A 21,571-nucleotide genomic window follows, 5' to 3' on the forward strand; every position below is an offset into this window, starting at 1 on the left:
TGTAGAGATCTTTATATACATGCTCCATGTTTCACACAAGGCTCCTTGCCACACAGCAGGAAAAGGCACAGCATACTTACGGAATTAAAACCAGCAAGAATTTGACATTAGAGTCAGCAAATTCAAACTTGCATGGCCGCTTGTCTTCTACTGTGAACACATACAGGAAGAAGTGTATTGAGCATTTTGAAATATTGTCCCAAAAGTCACTACACACTTCGTTTTTTCTACAAACCCTAACTCCAATGAAGTTGCACAGTGTCCAAACTTCAATGGAATTGGATTTTGTATTGCACGTATCATTCGGACAAACGTGAGGCCGTGTATTTATTTGTATTTGGTTAGTTTGCAATATTACACACGCGTCTGTGCTTGTCATTGATTGACCACTAGATGTCAGAATAGAGTATTTAAAGGGGTTCTCCCTTTCAATTTATATAAAGCTTAACCATACAGTAGGTGATTTTGCATCACCTGTGTGTTGTAGTAGATGTAGATGATGGGGCTGTACACGGTGCTGCTCTTGGCCAGGTAAACTGGCACTGTTGCCACCAGTGGGCTAATCTCGACATGCGGGTTGTACACCACCAGCATGCACAAACCAGCATAAGGCATCCAGTTTATCAAGAAGGTCAGGACCATAATGAGCACCATGGACGCCACTTTCAGCTCCGCTTTAGCCTTCCACACAGGACATCTTTGATACCTGAGGCAGGGTCGGTGGGAAAAGGGTGAAAAATGTCATGTGAGGTTTGCAGTTGTGCTTCCGACTATTTCTAACTTGACTTATTATTAAGACAAATAAAAATACATTTGAATTATGTTTGCAACTATCAAAAACAAAAGTTTCTCGGCGATTGCTTGAGAATAGGCTTCAATTCACGTTTGAGTAACAGTCACAATGTTAGGTACGCCTGCACCAGTGACATACGGTGGGGTTCATGGCTGGTGAGGCACTAATATAAGAATTTTAAAATTTACAGTATCAGAATCATCTTTATTTGCCAAGTATGTCCAAAACACACAAGGAATTTGTCTCTGGTAGTTGGAGCCGCTCTAGTATAACAGACAGTCAATTTACAGAACACTTTGGAGACATAAAGACATTGACAAAAAACAATTGTGCAAAAAGATGCAGAGTCCTCTAGCACTTAGAGCAGTTCGAACGACTAATATTGCAATAGTCCGGTGCAATGACCATTGTGCAAAGGGCGCCGAGACTTCAAGGAGTGTATGCGGTTTAAAGTGACGAGTAGTGCGATCATCTGGGACAATGTTGGTTGTGCAAATGTTGCAGATATTCCTCAAACAGTGTGCAAATGGAGCAGATGCTACTCTGGCATGAGTGGCCAGTATATGCAAATAGTGCAGCATGGCGAGACAACTACAGTGAGTGCACGAGTAATACATAATTGGCCCCACAGAAATGTGACAACGAACTCAAGTCAAAAAATGGCCAGCTTATTGTAATGGAATTATAGGTTAGGTGTTTAAGAAGTTGATCGCAAGAGGGAAGAAGCTGTTGGAATGTCTACAAGTTCTAGTTTGCGTTGATCGGTAGCGCCTACCTGAGGGAAGGAGCTGGAAGAGCTGGTGACCGGGGTGCGGAGGGTCCGAGAGGATTTTGCACGCCCTTGTCTTAGTTCCGGCAGCGTGCAAGTCCTCAAGGGTGGGTAGGGGGTTACCGACAATCCTTTCAGCGGTTTGGATTGTCCGTTGCAGTCGGAGTTTGTCCTTTTTTGTAGCAGCACCAAACCAGACCGTGATGGAAGAAGACAGGACCGATTCGATGACCGCTGTGTAGAACTGCCTCAGCAGCTCCGGTGGCAGGCCGTGCTTTCTCAGAAGCCCCAGGAAGTACATGCTCTGCTGGGCTTTTTTGAGGACGGAGTTGATGTTGGTCGCCCACTTCAGATCCTGAGAGATAGTAATTCCCAGGAACTTGAAGGTCTCGACAGTTGACACAAGGCAGCTGGACAACGTGAGGGGCAGCTGTGGCGAAGGATGCCTCCTGAAGTCCACGATCATCTCTACAGTCTTGAGCGTGTTCAGCTCCAGGTTGTGTCGGCCGCACCACAGCTCCAGCCGCTCCGCTTCCTGTCGATACGCAGACTCGTCACCGTCCTTGATGAGGCCGATGACAGTGGTGTCATCTGCAAACTTCAGGAGTTTGACAGTCGGGTTCGCTGAGGTGCACTCGTTCGTGTAGAGAGAGAAGAGCAGCGGAGAGAGGACACAACCTTGGGGCGCCCCAGTGCTGATGCTGCGTGTGGATGAGGTGGCCTCCCCCAGCCTGACCTGCTGTGTCCTGCCCGTCAGAAAGCTGTAAATCCACTGGCAGATGGCAGGTGAGACGCTGAGCTGGAGAAGCTTGGTTGAAAGGAGTTCAGGGATGATGGTGTTGAACGCTGAGCTGAAGTCCACGAGCAGGATCCTCGCGTAGGTCCCTGCACTGTCGAGGTGTTCTAGGATGAAGTGCAGTCCCTTGTTGACTGCATCATCCGCAGACCTGTTCGCTTGGTAGGTAAACTGCAGGGGGTCCAGCAGGGGACCTGTGACACTCTTGAGGTGGTCCAGCACGAGACGTTCAAAGGACTTCACGACCACAGATGTCAAAGTGACAGGTCTGTAGTCATTCAGACCAGAGATTGCAGGTTTCTTGGGGACTGGAATGATGGTGGAGCGTTTGAAACAGGATGGAACTTCGCACATTTCCAAAGATCTGTTGAAGATCTGAGTGAAGACTGGAGCGAGCTGGTCCGCGCAGACTTTGAGGCAGGATGGGGACACATGGTCCGGGCCTGCCGCTTTGTTAATCTTCTGTTGTTTGAAGATGCGTCTCACATCCTGTTCATGGATGGTTAACGCAGAAGTCAGAGGTGTGGTTGTGGTCGCGGGTGCGGCCGGGTTGGTGTGTGGAGTGAAACTGTCCTTTTCAAATCTGCAATAGAAGGTATTCAAGTCGTTGGCTAGTGTGCTATTGTTCTCAGCTTGGGGGGATCGTCGCTTGTAATTAGTCAGCGATTGGAATGCACGCCAGACTGATTTAGAGTCGTTTGCGCTAAACTGTTTTTCCAACTTTGCTGCATAGATCCTCTTTGCAATGTTAATTTCTTTAGTCAGCTGGTTTCTAGCTCGATTATACAGGGCCCTGTCCCCGCTCTGATTTGCGTCCTCCTTAGCTTGGCGAAGCTGCTTAAGTTTAGCAGTGAACCACGGCTTGTTGTTGTTGTTGAATGTGCGAAATGATTTTGTTGGTACGCAAACCTCTTCACAGAAACTGATATAGGATGTGACAGTGTCCGTATATTCATCCAGGCTGCCAGCTGAATTTTCAAAGACACTCCAGTCTGTGCAGTCTAAACAGCTTTGAAGTTCCATCTTGGCTTCATTGGTCCACCTTTTGACTGTTTTCACTGTAGGCTTCGCACATTTAAGTTGTTGCCTGTACGTCGGTATTAAGTGAATTAAGCAGTGATCGGACGAGCCCAGGGCTGCACGAGGTATAGCACGGTATGCGTTTTTTACCGTAGTGTAGCAGTGGTCTAAAGTATTATTTTCCCGGGTAGGACAGTCGATGTGCTGCTTGTATTTAGGGAGTTCGTGGTTGAGTTTAGCTTTGTTAAAGTCCCCGAGAATAATGAGGGGTGAGTCCGGGTGTTTTTTTTTCAATTGCGTTGACTTGTTCGGCGAGCGTTAGCAGTGCGGCGTTCGTGTTAGCTTGAGGCGGTATGTAGACTCCAGCCAGTAGGAACGATGCGAACTCACGTGGCAAGTAGCATGGTTTACAGTTTAAAAATAGCGACTCCAAATGCGGGCTGCAGTGTGTGCTGAGCTCCGTGACGTCCGTACACCATTTTTCGTTGATATAGAGGCATATAGATAACAGCGTTTTAAAAGCCGCTCATATTATACTGTGTTCACTCACCATACAAGGACACTGCAAAGCCCTCCATCACGCAGCCTGTTCTTCCCAGGGAGAAGTACCCCTGGGCGTTGTTGACTACAGACAGAACCCCCCCGGTCATGGCTGTGCCCAGGTCTGCCACAGCCATGTTCACCAGAGCGTAGTTGAGCGGTTGCCTCAGCTGCTTGTCCATGAGGGACACAATGATCACTGTAGCGTTGAGCACAATGGCCGGCCCGGTGAAAAGCGCCATGACCACGGAGAGCAGGATGAAGCCTGCGTGTGACACCGGGGGCTCCCCGTGCGGGCCCAAGAAGATGGAGGAATTTGGGGTAACAAACGAGCGGCGCATGGATCCAAAGCCTTCAAGGGTCCTCTCGCCGCTTGATGTTCAATATCTGAGAGCTCAAAGGGGAGTGCTAAGATTACACGTCTTGAGTCTGAGTAAATCCTCAGGATTTAACAAAAGATTAATCGCCCCAAAATGATCATCCGTGAACCCTGACCTTTTGTTGATTAAGCACACACACAGGATAACCCCTCATGGGAAGCCACTCACTAAGCAGGTGTGAAAAGACCACAGCATTCCAAACTAAACAACAATTTATGTTGAAAGTCTTGAACAGTATACCAGCCTAAAAAATAAAAAAAAATCACAATTTTTTGGAATAAGAAAAATAGCAGTCTATAATATTGTACTTTATAAAAATGTGTATGTCAAGAATTAAAAGCTTTTTTTGCTTTAATTCAATGGCCATTGTGCTGCTCCTTCTGGGGTTCAGTATAATACAGACATGCGGACATGGCGGTGGAAGGCAAGGGACAAATTTAGAAATGATAGAACAATAGCTAAAACAATAAAAAAATAAATCAGACACCAAAACATGAGCATATTCAAAAGCCAAGGAATACAAATGGGGTTTTGTTGCACGTGTTAGAGAAGTGTGCTTCCTTCCATTGTGCAAACTCTTATTTATTCCTCACGCCACTGCTACTTGTATATTACATTATTCCATTTAATTTTATTCAGTCACTACGTATTTCCTTGTCTTAGTGTAGTGTTTTATATAGCGGTTATAGAGATGTTCATTTTCCAACCACAAACTTCGATCTGCACCCCAATGTTGTTGTATTTTCACCTTAAAAAGACAATAAAGGCTTTATGTTCTATTCTAGAGTTGGTCTACTGTCTCCTCTCCGTTGTGAAAGGGTGAGTTTAAGGCCCCCAGGATTTGAACTTGACCGTGTTTAACCGTCTAAGAGGTTTATGTCCCCATCAAGTCAAGACGGAGCTTACAAACTGTTTGGATTGAGAGTTCACGTCTCAGTGATGTGCAGTGCAAAATCATGACGGCACCTTTGATTCTCTCAATAACAGTCGCCCGAACATTCACTGTAGTGTTTACACAATCCATGTTGCGTATCACTTTACTCGGGACTTAATATGATGTACTGTAGTATCTACAGCAATATGGGTGGAAATGTGGAAAACATTAGTCAAGCCAAATTCTAGGTTTCATTTGTCGTACTGCTCTAACAAATTGCTCTGTTGTGTCACTTTTTGTATGAGCTGCAACAGTGGATTGTCAAACTGAAGAGAACTTGCTCAAGGACACCTTGGCAGCTCTGAGTTAAGGACTCCCTTCAGTTTCATGGCACAGAACTGCTTTATTGGACGCTTAATTAAAGCATCGGAGCAGTCAGCATTGTGAGGTCACAACGATCCAAGCGCCTTATCGGCACATTCCAGACAGTTCGGGGTTCCGCACAACTTTGATGTACGACGCAATTACTAACCTAATAAAAGCTTCAGGTTGAAACACGGCTGCTTGTGGTGGTGGCGGCGGTTGTGGTCAATGGTCATCTGCCCAAAAAAAATGAGCGTTATTCATGCACAATGAATGGGAATAGGCACAGGTTTGCATCAACAACTCACACGTCTCATTCTTGGAATGAGTGAAGAAATGCACAACGAACCTGAGGGGAATTTTTTTGGGCTGTGTTGTTCTCCAAAGACATTTTCCAGTATGCAACCTCATTATCATCTCGGTATGCTACCATGAATCCTCCCTCGGAAACGGTCGTGACACCACACTTAAATTCCTCCAATTCTGCCATAGCGTTTAATGATACAGTAATAGGACACACTTTTCTGTCAGTGACTTTGAAAGCAAGAAGATGGGGACTGCTTTAAGCCTCCGTCTTTCCATCCATCCATCTTCTACACTTCTATTCAGGGTCACAACTGGTGTGGAATTCTATCCCAAAGGCAGACTGCACCCTTTACTGAGTGATTGTGAATGGACAATTGAGTGCGAATAAATCCCACGCCTGCTGCATGAAAGTCAGCCGGCCCCTTCGCTTTAACTGCATGATGCCTAAATGGTTTCGTACACAAGTGATTTTATCTTGCGTGACGTTTTGCATACTCTTCCTCTTGATTCCCCCAGCTTAGAAAACACAAATTGGAAATCAAGTCATAATCAAATATTAAGGCTCCGTTTGTTTGTCTGTATTAAAACAGGCAGACTGCGGCGAGATTGTAAGATGCCTTGTCTATATTTTATATTTGTCTTATTTTTTTCAATCTATAATATAATGTAACAACATATAGACTAGAATAATATGTATCCATCCATCCGTTTTCTATAACGCTTCTCATTTAGGTTGCGGGTGTGCTGAAGCCTATCAGATGATTTGTGTGCGGTGCACCCTGGACTGGTCGCCAGTCAATTGCAGATCACATATACGGTAGATAACAAACATTCACGCTCACATTCACATGTATGGAAAATCTATAGTTGTAAGTGTGGTACAAGTACCACGAGTGGTCCGCAGGCTCCCTCTGGTGGTATACAAAAGAATCACTGCCTATGTACAATTCAGTTGTATTTACCTTTTTAAGTTCAAAACATTTGTGTTTTTAAACATTTATCTAGGCACAATTTTTATTTAACCTTTTTGTGCCATACATTTTAATGTAATCATTATTAAAGTACAGTTTTTTTTTAATTATACTTAAAAGCATGGATGCTAATGTTCAAACTGCATGTTACAGTGGCTTACAATAATATTAAATAAACAATTGTTTTTTTAAAAAAAAAACTCCTTTGACTTTACTTAATTTAAACATGTGCATCGGTTGCACTTGATTACAATGTGTGAAACTGACATACACCATTTGCTTTTTTCTTGTTTTTTTTTAAGGAAAGAAGGGGATGATTACGTCAGTTTACCACATTTTAATCATGGAGAGCTAAGTATTTTAGTCTTTAGTGTGTGTGTATATATATATATATATATATATATATAATTTTAAAAAACTGTTTTATTGAATTCAGTTGGCTTTAAGTCTTAAAATGTTCGTTCAGTCTCTCTCTCTCTCTCTCTCTCTCTCTCTCTCTCCCCCCAACCCCCATGATGGCGAATGGCGGGGAGGAAGAAGTCTGCTGCCTGTCACAGAAGGATAACGGCAGCCCAAGCTGCAGGAGCAGTCCCCCTTCGCCGGTGCTGGAATCACTTTTGGGGGCCGAACATGATGCTTCTTCGGCGCACATGCGGCATCCTCAGCCTGCCGATGTGCATCTTGGCCGGCCTCAGCGTGCTGCTGTCGGAGGTGGCGGCGTCCCAGCAGGGGATCCCTCTGTCAGTGTGAGTGACAAGCCGTAGATGTGGACTTCAGGAGAACCAATAATAATAATAATCATCATAATAATAATAAAAAGAAATGTGCAGTATATATTGTGGAGGGATTTCCGAGTATGCATCTAGTCACATGACGTATTTTAACAGTGCACACGGGCCGCATGTTTTGTTGTGATAAATAGTAATGGTGAAATAGAGATAATGAGGGAATTGTTAAATAAGCAGTTCCTCTTAATGTCGAACAATATTTAAGCGTTGAAATGAATTGAAGAATGCATGCGTTAAAAAAAAGAACTTCGCCGTATTGAGAAGAAAATATTGTTCTTTTATTCATGTTGCTTTTTCACTAATATTAGTAGCTAAACATTTCAACGGATTACTATTTTCTTTTCTTTGAAATTCCACACAGGCGGGGGGCGGGGAACGAAAATGATAGCAGTATTTTAAAAATCTAATTAAGCAGTTGAAACAATTTCGTTTTGACGATTATTTCTCCACCCAGGAGGGACTTTTTAAAAAGTTGGGCCAATCGTAGAAAATCATATCAGACGACGATCTAATGATTTGAAATCAGTTTAACTGGAGTCATATAGTGAAAACGTGAATGGTGTGAGTTGAAGAAAAACAAACGTCAGCCTTCCTGCAAACATTGAAAATGATGTACCAAGATGTAAATAATAATAATAATAATAATAATGTAAACCAAATGTTAAGTACGGAGCGGTGTCCATATTTTATTATATTTCCTTTAGACAAAGACAGGTCAATCATATGTTTGTTATACTTCTATAAGGTTATATATTTTTTATATAGTTTCTTATAAGATGCATTCTCGCATGTATCATTGAATGAAATCGTGATTCTTCATTATTATTTTTTTTATGCAGCTGGCTGCAGTTTCTCCAAAGTGAAAGCTCGCACTGCAGCGCCTATAACATTGTTCTCAAATTAACAGAACAGGTCGTGCATATTATATAAATAATGGCAAACTGCATGTGCCATAACGCTATTTTCGTGTAAGGGGTGGGCATAGTGGCTGCAGGGGAAGTATTTGCAGCCAGGTGAAATGTACTCGATGTGTGTGTGTGTGTGTGTGAGAGTGTTTTTATACTTAGGCCTATGTTAATTTCCATTCATTTTGCAAGACGTTTTTGTACGTTATTCTGGTAACATTTTGCTTTCTTTCTGTCTCAGTGTAAAACTGTGGGCATCGGCGTTCGGCGGAGAGATTAAATCCATTTCTGCCAAATATTCCGGATCCCAGCTGCTGCAAAAGGTATTTACAGTATATGACTTTTCAGTATTTCTCGCCTTTGTGCGATGGTCACGCAGCGGCACAGTTGAACACTGTCATGCTGATTTCTACCTCTGATGCTTCCTGATATTCTGTGTGTCCCGTGCACTCGACATGGCCCGTTAATCACGGCCCTGATTCCGTATCGCTCCCCTGAATTCCCCGGAGTCAAGAGCCTCAACCTCTTGTATATGGATGTGACAGGGAGGCAGATTGAACAAGCGTGGGGATGAGGAATTTGAGGCTGCTCGTGTGTCAAGGAGGATGCGTTAATAAACGCAATGAAGCCTTTCAACAAAGACGTAGATGTAATAACGACTTCTGACCACTTGTGAGCACTAAGTAACTGGTGATGAGTGTCAATCTGGATTTTAGGATGCATGCGAGATGAGTTGACGGCTGGATACATTTGAAAAGACTTGTGTGAATGTTGAAGGAATTATGAAAGTTGTCTTCAAAGTAACAGCGTCATCTGACCGCCTTTAAAAACATATTTGTTTAGGCAAGCATTGTTGTAAAACGGGATTTTTAAAATTATTTTTTCCTGTATCAACTGTATGTTTGTGACTGTTCTTTTTCTGATATGTATGTTCATCACGCCAGGCACTTGAGTCCTCTCTGTGCTAATTTATTTTGTAACTAGCTTTTATGAGTACTAATGGAGACACATTCAAGATAAAGGTTGCGTCAACATTTTGAAGCGTACGATTCGTTGTGAAACTTAACAAATGATACACTTTTTAAATAATAATGCCAACAACAACTGGCTGCTTGTCAGCAAACGAAACACGCATTCATACTACAATTCCCAGAATGCAGCCGCTTTAGCCCGCCCCTTTTTCTTGATAGACGTCGTCGTCGTTAACGGTGACTTGTTCCGTTTAAATCATGATTAAGAGGTAATTTCATGGCATAAAATGTTGTACTTAACACAATGCCGGTTTAAAGCACCTTTATTGGTATAATTGTTCGTCAAAAATGCTTTCCTCACACAGGTTTGTAATTTATGCTCATGTTTTCTGAGCTAGCTTAATACTAGTTGCTAGCCAATGAGCTAACTTCTGCTAAGTTTACCAAGTACTGTCAAGATCTTTGTTTGTTTGTTTTATTTTGTTTTACTAAAGTGGAGAGCTTCAGTGTAAGAGCAAACCCCCCAACCGTGCGATTCTTGTCTAAGTGTGTGCCGTGGGTTATATTAATTACCTAAAGCTGGTGCATAAGGTTGATGAAAATTGTAAATTATTTTGCGACAGTTATTGTACACGTTAGTTTACAATGGAAGATACAAATGTAACATTTACTCCATTGAATTTAGTTTTGTGTAGGTGAAAAAAATATTGTCCAAAATATTTTGTGGTTTAAAACTCTTTTTCTTAAACACCTCATGCCAAGTTTGCTTATTTTATTTATTTTATGGCCATCTTGTTTTAACTATCAGTCGTCTTAAATTAGACAAATATGACAATTTAGTTGTTGTACTGGGTGTGTTTTATTCATCGACATAATGTTGAAATGTGTCTGATATTTTACTCAGCTTTCATTTGAGGAACAAGATGTCTAAAAAAGAGAGCCATTATGAATTGAAAATACAGTTAGGATAATTGTCCACAGAGAAAGTGTAATTTCAGTATTAGCACAGGGGTTTCTAAAGCATCATGATGTCCTGATTTGACTTCTGGTCTGTCCAAATATTCATACATTCACCTCCATTTTCCATGTTACCAGTAACCCTCTGCTTTCTAACTCATTCTTTTAGGAACTGTGGGCTATCACAGCGCCACGTCGAGGGAGCAACTCCAGCTCAGAGGTCGCCTCCTCCTCGGCCAAAGGCAGCGGCAGGATAAATTCTCGCATCTCTGCTGCATGTCCCGGAGGGTGGGAAGAAGGTGGAACAACCAGAGTGAATCCACGTAGATATGGCGAGAGCATACAGACAGCATTTAGAAAGCGACTCCAGGCTCAAAACCAGGGACCACCTTGCCCTGAGGTGAGGAGACACTTAAGCGAACAAATATGCAGTTGGAAGAATATTTAAGGAACATATAGTGATGTGCCCTGCAGATTTTTCCTTTCTTTTGTGTGGATGTAAGCACTTTGCCTGCGCTCCTGCTCATGGAGGCGTGACTGGAGCCAGTCAGCGCAAAGCAGCAAGCTGTGAGGAAAGTGAATGGGTCGTTAGGTGCTGGTCATTAAGGCTGATCATTAGATGCTTCTATGGCGAAGTACATGCCTTCACTAAGACCTCAGAAAAGGGCGAAACACAGTGGGCTGCCCCAGCTGCTGGGGCTCACTTCTGCACTTGCCATTGTTTTGATCAATAATCATGATCAGTGCTGATTGTTGATGGATGGCACTTAATCTCATCTGGGTGATGGGAGGAGGTGGGGCTGTGTGTGTGTGAAGGGGGGGTACACTGGGTGCTGAGGCGAGGAGGACAGGCGTGAAATGAACTGTTCTGCTCCACTGCGAGCCCGCACTCCTCCTTTCAGTAGGTAATTTGTCGCCTCATGTACTAGTGTGTGTGTTTTTGTGCATGTAATCCGCAGTGTGTTTGAATGAACTACAAGCAGCTGCGGCTGTGTTTATCTTTTGATAGAATTATTGGAGGTGTGTGTTTGTGGCTGTCAAGTGAGAGATTACGTAATCTTATATTCCTCTCAGCTGTAGAGAGCCTTCTGTATCAGGGGAGGTTCAGTGCATCCGGCAGAATCAGCATTATTTAGGCTGTAGTTCATTAGCCAGAATCAGCCTAGCTTGACATGTTATTATCTTTCTCCTCTGCCCTGACTCATTTCAATTTCACTCTTACCATGCGTAGCCTTTTGAACACAGCCCCTTCTCTCCCCGGCCACCCAACTTGGCCGTCTCCATCCAATCAGACAGAAGGAAGCAGCGTGTGAAGCCAATGACTGCAAACAGATAAAGACCATCAATCATCTTGTGTCGCACTGTGGCTCTTATCAGCCATTCATCTGAGACTGGCTTCCTACATCTAGTCAACAAGCATGTGGAGGACTTTAATCCTTGCTTAAGAATTTCCTAGGATGCAGCTGTGACACAGAAAGCAATAACATGTTGTGGATAAATAAATGTTATTCTTATTATATTTCTTGACTGTCCTAATTGGTCAGCTGTTTAACTAGATTAAACTTGTGGATCAGAGTGGTCCTAAAGAGAGCTTTAACAATTGCCTCTGCTTATTTGTTTTCAGAAATACAAACCACCAGAAAAATCAGTCAGAGTGGAAGAAATCGATGGTGTGAAATTGGTGAAAAACCTGGCAGTGAAGATGGAGGAAATGTTCCGTAAAAAGGGAGAAGCCACAAGGGTAAGTAGAGTTATTCCAGGAAAACACAAAAAGTTTTTCTTTAAATGGAAATGCTGTGCCTCACTGAGTTGCTACATGCATCAAACACTTTAACAGATAAACGCCTCTTTGCGAATAGACCACATTTTTTTCTCCCTCAGGAAAAAAATAGGTGGTTTCACTAGGGAAGCATCTTTAAATCCTCTCTCTGTCGTAATCCTTTCTTAAACATCGCTTTATTGCTTTTATTTCCTTCCCATTCTTAAGGGCAGTGATTCCCAGCTAGTGTGCCATGAGAGATAATCAGGGTAGCCTCAGGAAACGATCCAATTACATTTCATTTGTCTGAAAATTATAATTATATTCTGTTAGTGATGTGCCCTTTTTCCCCTCCTTGAGTCGTCACCTTATCGTGGTGGAGGGGTTTGTGTGTCCCCGTGATCCTAGGAGCTAAGTTGTGTGGGGATTTAAGCCGCTGGCAGGGTCACCCATGGCAAACGGGTCCTAGGTGAGGGGCCAGGCAAAGCACGACTAAAAGACCCCCCCATGATGAGTAAATTGATGAAATCAGGTTTTCCCTTGCCTGGACCAGCTCTACACCCTCGGCAGGGTCCTCAAGGTTGCATGGGAGTTCGCCCAACCAGTCTACATGTGTTTTGTGGACTAGGAGAAAGCGTTCAACCGTGTCCCTTGGGGTGTCCTGTAGGGGCACTCCGGGAGTATGGGGTACCGAACCCCCTTATACGGGATGTTCGGTCCCTGTATGACCGATGTCAGAGTTTGGTCAGCATTGCCGGCAGTAAGTCGGATTCGTTTCTGGTGAGGTTTAGACTCCGCCAAGACTGGCCTTTCTCACCGACTCGGTTAATAAGTTTTATGGACCGAACTTTTGGTGGCCTCAGTGTTGCATCTCTGGTTTTTGGAGATGATGTTGTTTTGTTGGCTTCATCAAGCAGTGATCTCCAGCTCTCACTGGAGCAGTTCGCAGCCGTGTGCGAAGCGGTTGGGATGAAATCAGCACCTCCAAATCTGAGACCATGGTCCTCAGTCGGAAAAGGGTGGTATGCCCTCTCCGGGTCGGGGATGAGCTCCTGCCCCAAGTGGAGGAGTTTACGTATCTTGGGGTCTTGTTCACGAGTGAGGGAAGAATGGAACGTGAGATTGACAGGCAGAACAGTGCAGTGTCTGCAGTGATGCAGACTTTGTATCGGTCCGTTGTGGTGAAGAAGGAGCTAAGCCGATCCAGTCGATCTACGTTCCTACCCTCACCTATGGTGACGAGCTGTTGATCGTGACTGAAAGAACAGTATCCCCGATACATAGGCCGAAATGAGTTTCCGCCGCGGGGTGTCCGGGCTCTCCCTTAGAGATAGGGTGAGAAACTCAGTCATCCGGGAAGGGCTCAGAGTAGAGCCACTACTCCTCCACATTGAGAGGAGCCAGATGAGGTGGCTCGGGCATCTGGTTAGGATGCCTCCTCGACGCCTCCGTTGTGAGGTGTTCGGGCATGTCCCACCGGGAGGAGGCCCCGGGGACGACCCACGGCACTCTGGAGAGATTATGTCTCCCGGCTGGCCTGGGAACGCCTCGGGGTCTCCCCGGAAGAGCTGGATGAAGTGGTTGGGGAGAGGAAAGTCTCGGCTTCCCTGCTAAAGCTACAAAGTATAGTGACAGGCAGAACAATGAAATGCTTTTCTTTTAGATAGCAGAAGGTACAATAAACCCATCTATGTTCTCCATTGAACAGACCCTGATTTCACACCAACTACATTTGTGAGTAAATTGAGACAAGCTCATCTTCATATTCATACTTTTTGTGACATTTTTGTTTGGTGGTGTGCGGTTCTTATGTAAAATGGAGGCCTTGTTCAATAAAGGTTGGGAAACACTACATAGTGTCCCCAAGTAGTACACAAAGCTGGAAGTCATTTTTTTCTTTTTAGACAAACCATCTCAGAACTGGGTTGTGGGGTGGAATCACTTAATTACAACCCCAATTCCAATGAAGTTGGGACATTGTGTTAAACGTGTTAAAACGTCCCAACTTCATTGGAATTGGGGTTGTAAATATAGGAAAACAAAATACAAATCAACATGGTCTTATAGCCATGCAGCAAGTGCAAACGTAAATTTTGCTGTGCAGCTCCCATCCAAATCAATGTAATGCTTGTACCTGATAAAACTGCCTCAATTGGATTGCTTACTACATTGGAGCAGTAAATATTCCATTCCTATTGTTGCACGAAATTAACTATTCTCAATGTGTCTCGCTCCACCCTTACACAAGCATGAAGGCTTCTGAAGTACCAGTACTGTAAACACATAGTCCTGTCTACAGTTTTGTAAATAAACTCCTCTGGGCATTGTTTGAGAAAATGCAGTCTTATCACTTATTTCACTACATGATGAGTGATTCCAAATTGAAAAAGTAGATTGATGTTCTGTGTTCACGTTATCAGTGGCCTGAGCTGCAGCAGCCTGTCTGCAACCTCTGCAGAGACGCTTCTTAAGAGCCTGCTGGGACATGATAACGTCTATTTCAGGCTGCCTGTGGCACAATTCCTCCTGAAAATTACACTCAGCAGGTGGCTTCATTTGGTGAACATGGTTCTCTGGGATGTGTGTACATATGGGAGTTATTACTGAAAACTGAAATGATCCCAACCAACATTTTGCTAATTATGAAAAAATGGATGCTGTAGTTTGTAAATTAAATCAAGAGGTAATGAGAATAGTAAAAGTCCTGTAAAATCAATTGTTTATAATTTGGTGGCTTTACACCAACCGCTGACATGTAGGATTTCCCAATGAGGTCAATTGAATGCATGCAGCAAGCCTCAATTGTGTTAATATAGCAGTTATTTTGACACATGTGATGGATGTTAATTACCTGCTTGCTGCATTTTCCTGAAAACACAGAGCCAAGCACATTTGTCCAGGGGAGTTATTATCGAGGTGACTGCTACTTGGTGCGCTGTGTGAAATCCTGCAGCCACCTACCCCCATCAATCACTGCACAGAGCTTCTCCGCTCCTGTGGGCCACTTCTTTCATACAAAGGGATAAACTGGTAAAAATTGGCAATCATATATTACCGGACACCAGAGTGACAAAGTGAAGTGCAAACACCAACTTTGGGGAACCCTCCGGCCGCCCAGAAGAAGCCAATTTAACAACACAACTGTTTTTGTGCTTTCAAAATATTCATGGTAAGCTTAGGCATTTGCTATGGGTAAAATAAGCAATCAATTAATGGATTAATAGTTTTTGTTTAAAAGATCATTTTTATTTAGGGTCAAAAGAAATAGTAAACTTGTCGACAAGTCCGCTTAACTACTGAAGCTTAAAGTTGACTAATCACTGATCAAGTGTTTTTGGCATCTTCTAATTGGCCAATTTACAGAGGACGTTTGACCCGTTTGCTGGTGTTGCCAGACTATAACGATTTGTTTAGCAGTTACCAACAAGGCAACACAGTCTGCACAAAAATAAACTGGTTGTGGATTGGAATAGCGGTTAGCCTTGCTAGCTTCAGCTATTCCGATCGCCGCTAGTCTTAAAGTATTGATACCATCGGGACCATGGGACTGGCGGCTAAGAATGAGGGTGGGGGGGCGTGAAATGAAGCTCCATCTTAATCGCCAAGAATGTTATTTCCAATAATGCGCAGGCAACAACTGTCATCCTAAAAACTAAATTTTTATCACAACACGCATCAACATCTCAACATCTGTCACTTTACAACACTGTGTCATAACACTTGTCACAGTACGGCTAGCGTGTAGAAATATTTCACCCAAAATTAGACCCGTAGCACGGTCACTTGCAAGATATGCTAATCAATATTAAATTCTACAGAAAGAACTAAAATCTTATCCCTCCATCCATCCATTTTCTGAGCCGCTTATCCTCACAAGGGTCGCGGGCGTGCTGTAGCCTATCCCAGCTGTCATCGGGCTGGAGGCGGGGTACACCCTGAACTGGTTGCCAGCCAATCGCAGGGCACATACAAACAAACAACCATTTGCACTCACATTCACACCTACGGGAAATTTAGAGTGTTCAATTAACCTACCATTCATGTTTTTGGGATTTGGGAGGAAACCGGAGTGCCCGGAGAAAACCCACGCAGACACGCAAACTCCACACAGGCGGGGCCAGGGATTGAACCCTGGTCCTCAGAACTGTGAGGCTGACGCTCTAACCAGTCGCCCACCGTGCCACCAACCAAAACCTTAATCATCGGTTAATCAATTATTATGTCCTTAGTGCATTTTTTTCCAGATAGAGGCACGCTTCCGCTTTTCAATCCAAGCAGTTAAGCATTATTGGAGTCAAAGGTGCTTTTAGACACATTGATGTGGAAATGATGTGGTGGTATTTCTGGATGAATACAGCCATGTCCGATCAGATTGCTTGAATGCCATTTCTTATACAGCTTTTATTCAACAATGATTTTAAAAAGCATTATAGTCATTGTTATTTTGACTCAAAGAAAAAAAATGTCAGCAATCAGGCACACGTTTCAGAACTATTTTAATTTCTAGTCTTCACACAAGGTATTCTTCTCTGTGCAGAGGCTGGTGGAGGCTGCAGAAGAGGCACATCATCAACACAAAGATAATCCAGACCTAGAGGTGAGACTTTTTCCACACAAAATGAAAACTTTTATAAAAAAAAAAAAGGGAAAAAAATAAAGGGAGGGAATTATTAGCTGCGGCACGGTGGGCGACTGGTTAGCACATCTGCTTCACACTTCGGAGGACCCAGGTTCAAATCTAGGCTCGCCTGTGTGGCGTTTGCATGTTTTCCCCGTGCCAGCGGGAGTTTTCTCTGGGTACTCCCACAACCCAAAAACATGCATGGTAGGTTAATTGAAGGCTCTAAATTGGTTGTTTTTTTATATGTGCCCTGCGATTGGCTGGTGACCAGTTCAGGGTGTACCCCACCACTCGCAAGAAGATACCTGGGATAGGCTCCAGCACGCCCGGAACCCTAGTGAGGATGAGCGGTACGGAAAATGGATGAATGAATTATTAGCTTCGAGTGATTGAGAATAATCATTTGGCCATGAGGTGGATTAGTGGAGATGACAAAGTAATGGAGGCTATAAGTCTTTAATTGAGTTGGCATTGTCCTTGGATGTCAGCATTGATACATAATGCATCCTTGTTGAAGGCTGCAGTTCCATGATGTCACAACTCATCATTTACAGATTCAAGGAAGAGAAAGTTTCATGCCTGTAGAAGATCTAAAGCTGATGGCGATTCAAATTGCCAGTGCACCAGTTAGCGGGCAGAATCAGACACTTTACATTTTTTCTTTATTTTAGGCCATAGGATTTATACAGTTGAATGTGTTTGGGGTTATTATAGCGGCTCCCAATGCGGAATTTCAAGCTGCATTGAGCTTCCTTAGTCTCTGCAGAGGGAATGCAGTATTTTTGTCGTTTATTAGACCCCCGCCTCTCTCTCTTTCTCTCTCGCCCTGCCCATCTCCTCTCTGTTCAAAGGACAAAGATAAATGAAACTCTTTTTCGAGAGTTTTTTTCATATACATGCCTCCAGATTGGAAACCCACTCGAGCAACAAAACACTGAAATAACCGCAGTACTTTAAAGTTAATAGAACCGTTTACAACATTTGAATATGCTTCAATTGCCTTGTTCCTTCTTGCCTCTGTGCTTTTCTCACAGCCCGAACAAGACGTGCAGCTCTCACATTTACACATCCCTCATGGAATTAAATATCACCACGGTACGGTATAAGTGCTTGATATATAGAAGGAACATTTTTCAATTGACAATGAATTATCAACCTTACCATGTTAAATGTATCTGTCACAAGATTGGTACATCTACACAATCCAATAAGATCCAAATACAATACAGTAGATAACAAGAAGTCTTTTTTTTATAAAGGTGATAATGCTCAACTTAGTTGACACTGCAACAAGGTATTAATCAATTAATTCCCAATATTTTAATGAATGTGGTTGGCACTGCATCAGACTGAAAACTTGAAGAGTTCAAATTACTGGATGCAGCTGTCAGTGGAGTGAAGTTCTACACCACCACAAGGTATAACAAACCACAATACTAAAAATATTGTTAACTTAATCCAACATTATTTTCTTAAAATAAAGGTAGAATTCCTGATGCAGCTTTGGTAATCGATCTCATTAGATGATGCAAGTGTGGTATATTATTAATTTTTATGGTGTTTTCCTATTATGTTTATATTCTGGCCCGTTTTGCTTTTTTTCAATAGTTCTTGATAATTTTTAGTGAGTGTAGGAATTGAAAATATTGTTAGAAACAAACCTAATAGAGGTACAAAGCATGTGAATGATAGTGTGCTTTATTTTAAAGGACAAAAAAACAATAACGATACAATATCAATGTGTGTTAATGATGTGATGTCATGAAATTGCTCTTTGTGGCATCATTTGGACATCCTCGCCTGACACTGCACATTTTTCATGGCCCATTTCACTGACCGTGGTGCGATAAGAGGGCCTTCTTATCTCTGCTGCTGCAAGTCAGGACACTCGAGATTTTTGCATTGACCCCGAGAGGATTCACCAGTTCAAGGGAGCACACATCAGGGTTGATGTCTCATCGTTTGTTTTCAGTGCTGCATCAGCAGGTTTATTAACATAATTTTTGCTTCCTATTCCTTAAAAAAACTTGGCTCTTTAAACAAGCTCACATTGATGTTTGGTAAAAGTATTTCTAGAAAATAGGTTAGGGTGCCCGAGGTGACCATGATAGCCCCCAAGGACCACATTAGTCACCTACTGGCCTGTTCTAAAATAGCTCACTAGTGATGGGACATTGGGATTTGATTGGAATGTTGTTGGAGTGATCAACTGAAAATGTAAACATTTTGCAGAAACATTTGCATATTGAGGATTACCATGACCTGGATGACTAAGAATATACACAATATACAGTATTTTCTATTAATATTGTGACGGTAAATTGAAAATTACTTCTGCAATGATGTTATTAGGCTAACTATATTGATATTTATGTGTTTCCTAACTTGTTAAATCATTGTTAATAATAATTATTTATGTGTTAACTCATTTACATGATCAGTGTTCTCACATAGATAAATATAATTAATTTATAATAATATATAATTAAAGGTCATTGTAGTATTTTTTTTTTAATTTTATTTGAGAAGTGTGTATTAAACTGGCCCCTTGGCAATAATCAGTACCCAAGAAGTAGCTCTCAATTTGTAAAAGGTTGGTGACCCCTGCTTAAGATTAGAATGTTTTTAAACATACGTAACACACAACCCGTGCTAAAGTTCGCATTTTTATTACCAAACATATAAGTAGATTTAATAGGCAGCTTCACATGTCACATTTTTTTTAAATTAAATGCTTCACATTTTAAAATCCACATTTTACTTAATGAGAGCCAAGCCTCTTTTTGTGTTACTGAAATATAAATAATTTATCATCATGCAATAATACAGTACTAGAAATCATAATATGAGATTATTATGTTTTGATAATGTTTGAATGATATGGATGTGTGTTGCTGTGTCTATGGAGAGAAGAATTAAACCTTCAGTGTAGCCAGACTTTGCAGTTTGATTCTGCAACAAGGCCTAACATGCTGTCCTGGAGGGCAGCTCTCTGCAATAAGGCCTACAGCAGACTCCAGTGGTGTAAAAGTCAGTGTAGCATAGCTGCAGTGTCCCTTGGCCTGCTATACAGTAATAACCCTCATGCTTAACAGGCCTCTGTACAGCAGCTCTGCTGAGGATGCACTATTCCTCTGCAGAAAGCTCCCTCCCTCCCCACTGCAGCTTGTCAGAGAGCCGCTCAGGCGTGGTATGAGCTGTCATGAGCTCGAGCTGCTTGATGACGATGCCCACATAGCCTCCCCCCTGAGTGTGAAGCCTAAACTCCATCACCCATCTTTTTCTCCCTTCACGCGCTCATACTGGCTCTGTGCAGGAGGCCACAAAGAGGCCACTCAGGTAGGAAGAGGTAGTCTGTCTTCTGAAGTAGCAGCCACTGGAAGGACAGGACTGACTTAACTGTTTCCCTTTAGGGAAGCAATACCTGTCACTGGTTGTCATATTTCTATTTTCAGCGCCATGTTAGGACTAGAATTAAATTTCTTAGCCACTACAAAATGAATTACTGCCCTCCTACATACATACATACTGATTATAAGGGATTAGGTGTGTCTAAATTCACGTGCCTGATTTTAAGCCTATTGTAATTTAAGAGATCCATCAAATGCAACCTATAATTGTGTCCTTTTTTTTTTGTCTTTTGTTTATCATTGCTTGTATCGTTGCAGTGAAGATTTTATTCACACCTGCTCTTCCTGAAAATTATTTATACATGGAGGCGCAAATGTACGTATAAGAGGTTTTTACTAATTTAAACATCCACCCATTTTCTATACCAATTGTCCTCATTAGAATCGTTGCTGGTTCAGTCAGCTGGAGTCTACCCAGCTGACTTCGGACAGGAGGCGTGATACCTAGAGACGAGGTCTCTAGACAAACACCCATTCACACTTCAAAGCAATTTAGAGTCTTCAGTTAACCTGGAATGTAGAAGTAAGCCGGAGTACCTGGAGAAAACCCTTACAAGCATAGAGAAAAATAACAAACTTCACATAAGAGGGCCTAAGCTGAGGTTCGAAAATAGAACCTCCCAACTGTGAGGCAGATGTGGTAACCACTACAGCACTGTGCTTTCTTCATTTGAACATCTAACAAGATGTGATGAACTATTGTTCATGGCTGCACTTTAGTAGTTTTCAGAAAAGTTGATCGCACCTGAAGTGTGTGTAACATTCATGTTTCCAAACTTGTCTTCAGTACGAGTACTTCAACGCTGTGTTGATCAACGAAGTGGACAACGAGGGCAACAACGTGGAGCTGGGTGGAGAGTTCGTCCTGGAGCCAAATGACCACTTCAACAATCTGTCAGTCAACCTCAGCCTCAGCGTAGTGCAGGTGCCCACCAACATGTATAATAAAGGTGAGACAAAAGGAAGCGCTGGGAGTTTTACCTTGAGCTGATGAAATGAGGGGAGGAAATAAGTGGTTAATGTGAAAAATGCCTGAGGCTATCTCAGGCTAATGACAAGGGGATCAATACAAAGTCGGGAGTATAAAGAGAAGCGTAACTCCTTAGCTGCTTTTGTTGGGCTGTAATGGACTTCTCATAAGTCTTGTTTTCACTGCACAAAGGGAGGCTGCTGCCAGCTTGTCCAAAGGAGGAGAAGAGGCCATGATTTAGTCAAAGGCATTGTGTGGCCTCAAAGGGGGTCAATAAAGAACCAGGTCAAGAGTGCACTTGGTTCTGTGAGCAAAATGTTTAGTTTCATTACTATTTCATTTACATGTCTCTTTTTCTCACTTCTTTGTGTCCCTCGT

The 21,571-nt window shown here is 42.7% G+C and overlaps 1 protein-coding gene and 1 pseudogene across 3 annotated transcripts in view; one reads left to right on the plus strand and one right to left on the minus strand.

Moving 5' to 3' along the window:
- Positions 1-11: 11 nt before the first annotated feature.
- Positions 12-4,259, minus strand: LOC133408499 (parapinopsin-like; annotated as a pseudogene).
- A 3,133-nt stretch (positions 4,260-7,392) lies between these two features.
- The window catches only part of cacna2d3 (calcium channel, voltage dependent, alpha2/delta subunit 3), a 35,607-nt gene continuing 21,428 nt past the window's right edge, over positions 7,393-21,571 (plus strand). For 2 of the 3 annotated variants that reach the window (XM_061688060.1, XM_061688062.1), the window contains exons 1-6: positions 7,393-7,558; positions 8,747-8,828; positions 10,603-10,833; positions 12,058-12,174; positions 16,730-16,789; positions 21,011-21,173. In XM_061688060.1, the coding sequence (XP_061544044.1) occupies positions 7,443-7,558; positions 8,747-8,828; positions 10,603-10,833; positions 12,058-12,174; positions 16,730-16,789; positions 21,011-21,173 (769 nt within the window). In that variant the 5' untranslated portion in view covers positions 7,393-7,442. The remainder of the gene's footprint in view (positions 7,559-8,746; positions 8,829-10,602; positions 10,834-12,057; positions 12,175-16,729; positions 16,790-21,010; positions 21,174-21,571) is intronic. The other variant, XM_061688061.1, reaches the window with a different exon arrangement.

The sequence above is a fragment of the Phycodurus eques genome, chromosome 10 (assembly GCF_024500275.1).
Source record: "Phycodurus eques isolate BA_2022a chromosome 10, UOR_Pequ_1.1, whole genome shotgun sequence".
Taxonomy (NCBI): Eukaryota; Metazoa; Chordata; class Actinopteri; order Syngnathiformes; family Syngnathidae; genus Phycodurus; species Phycodurus eques.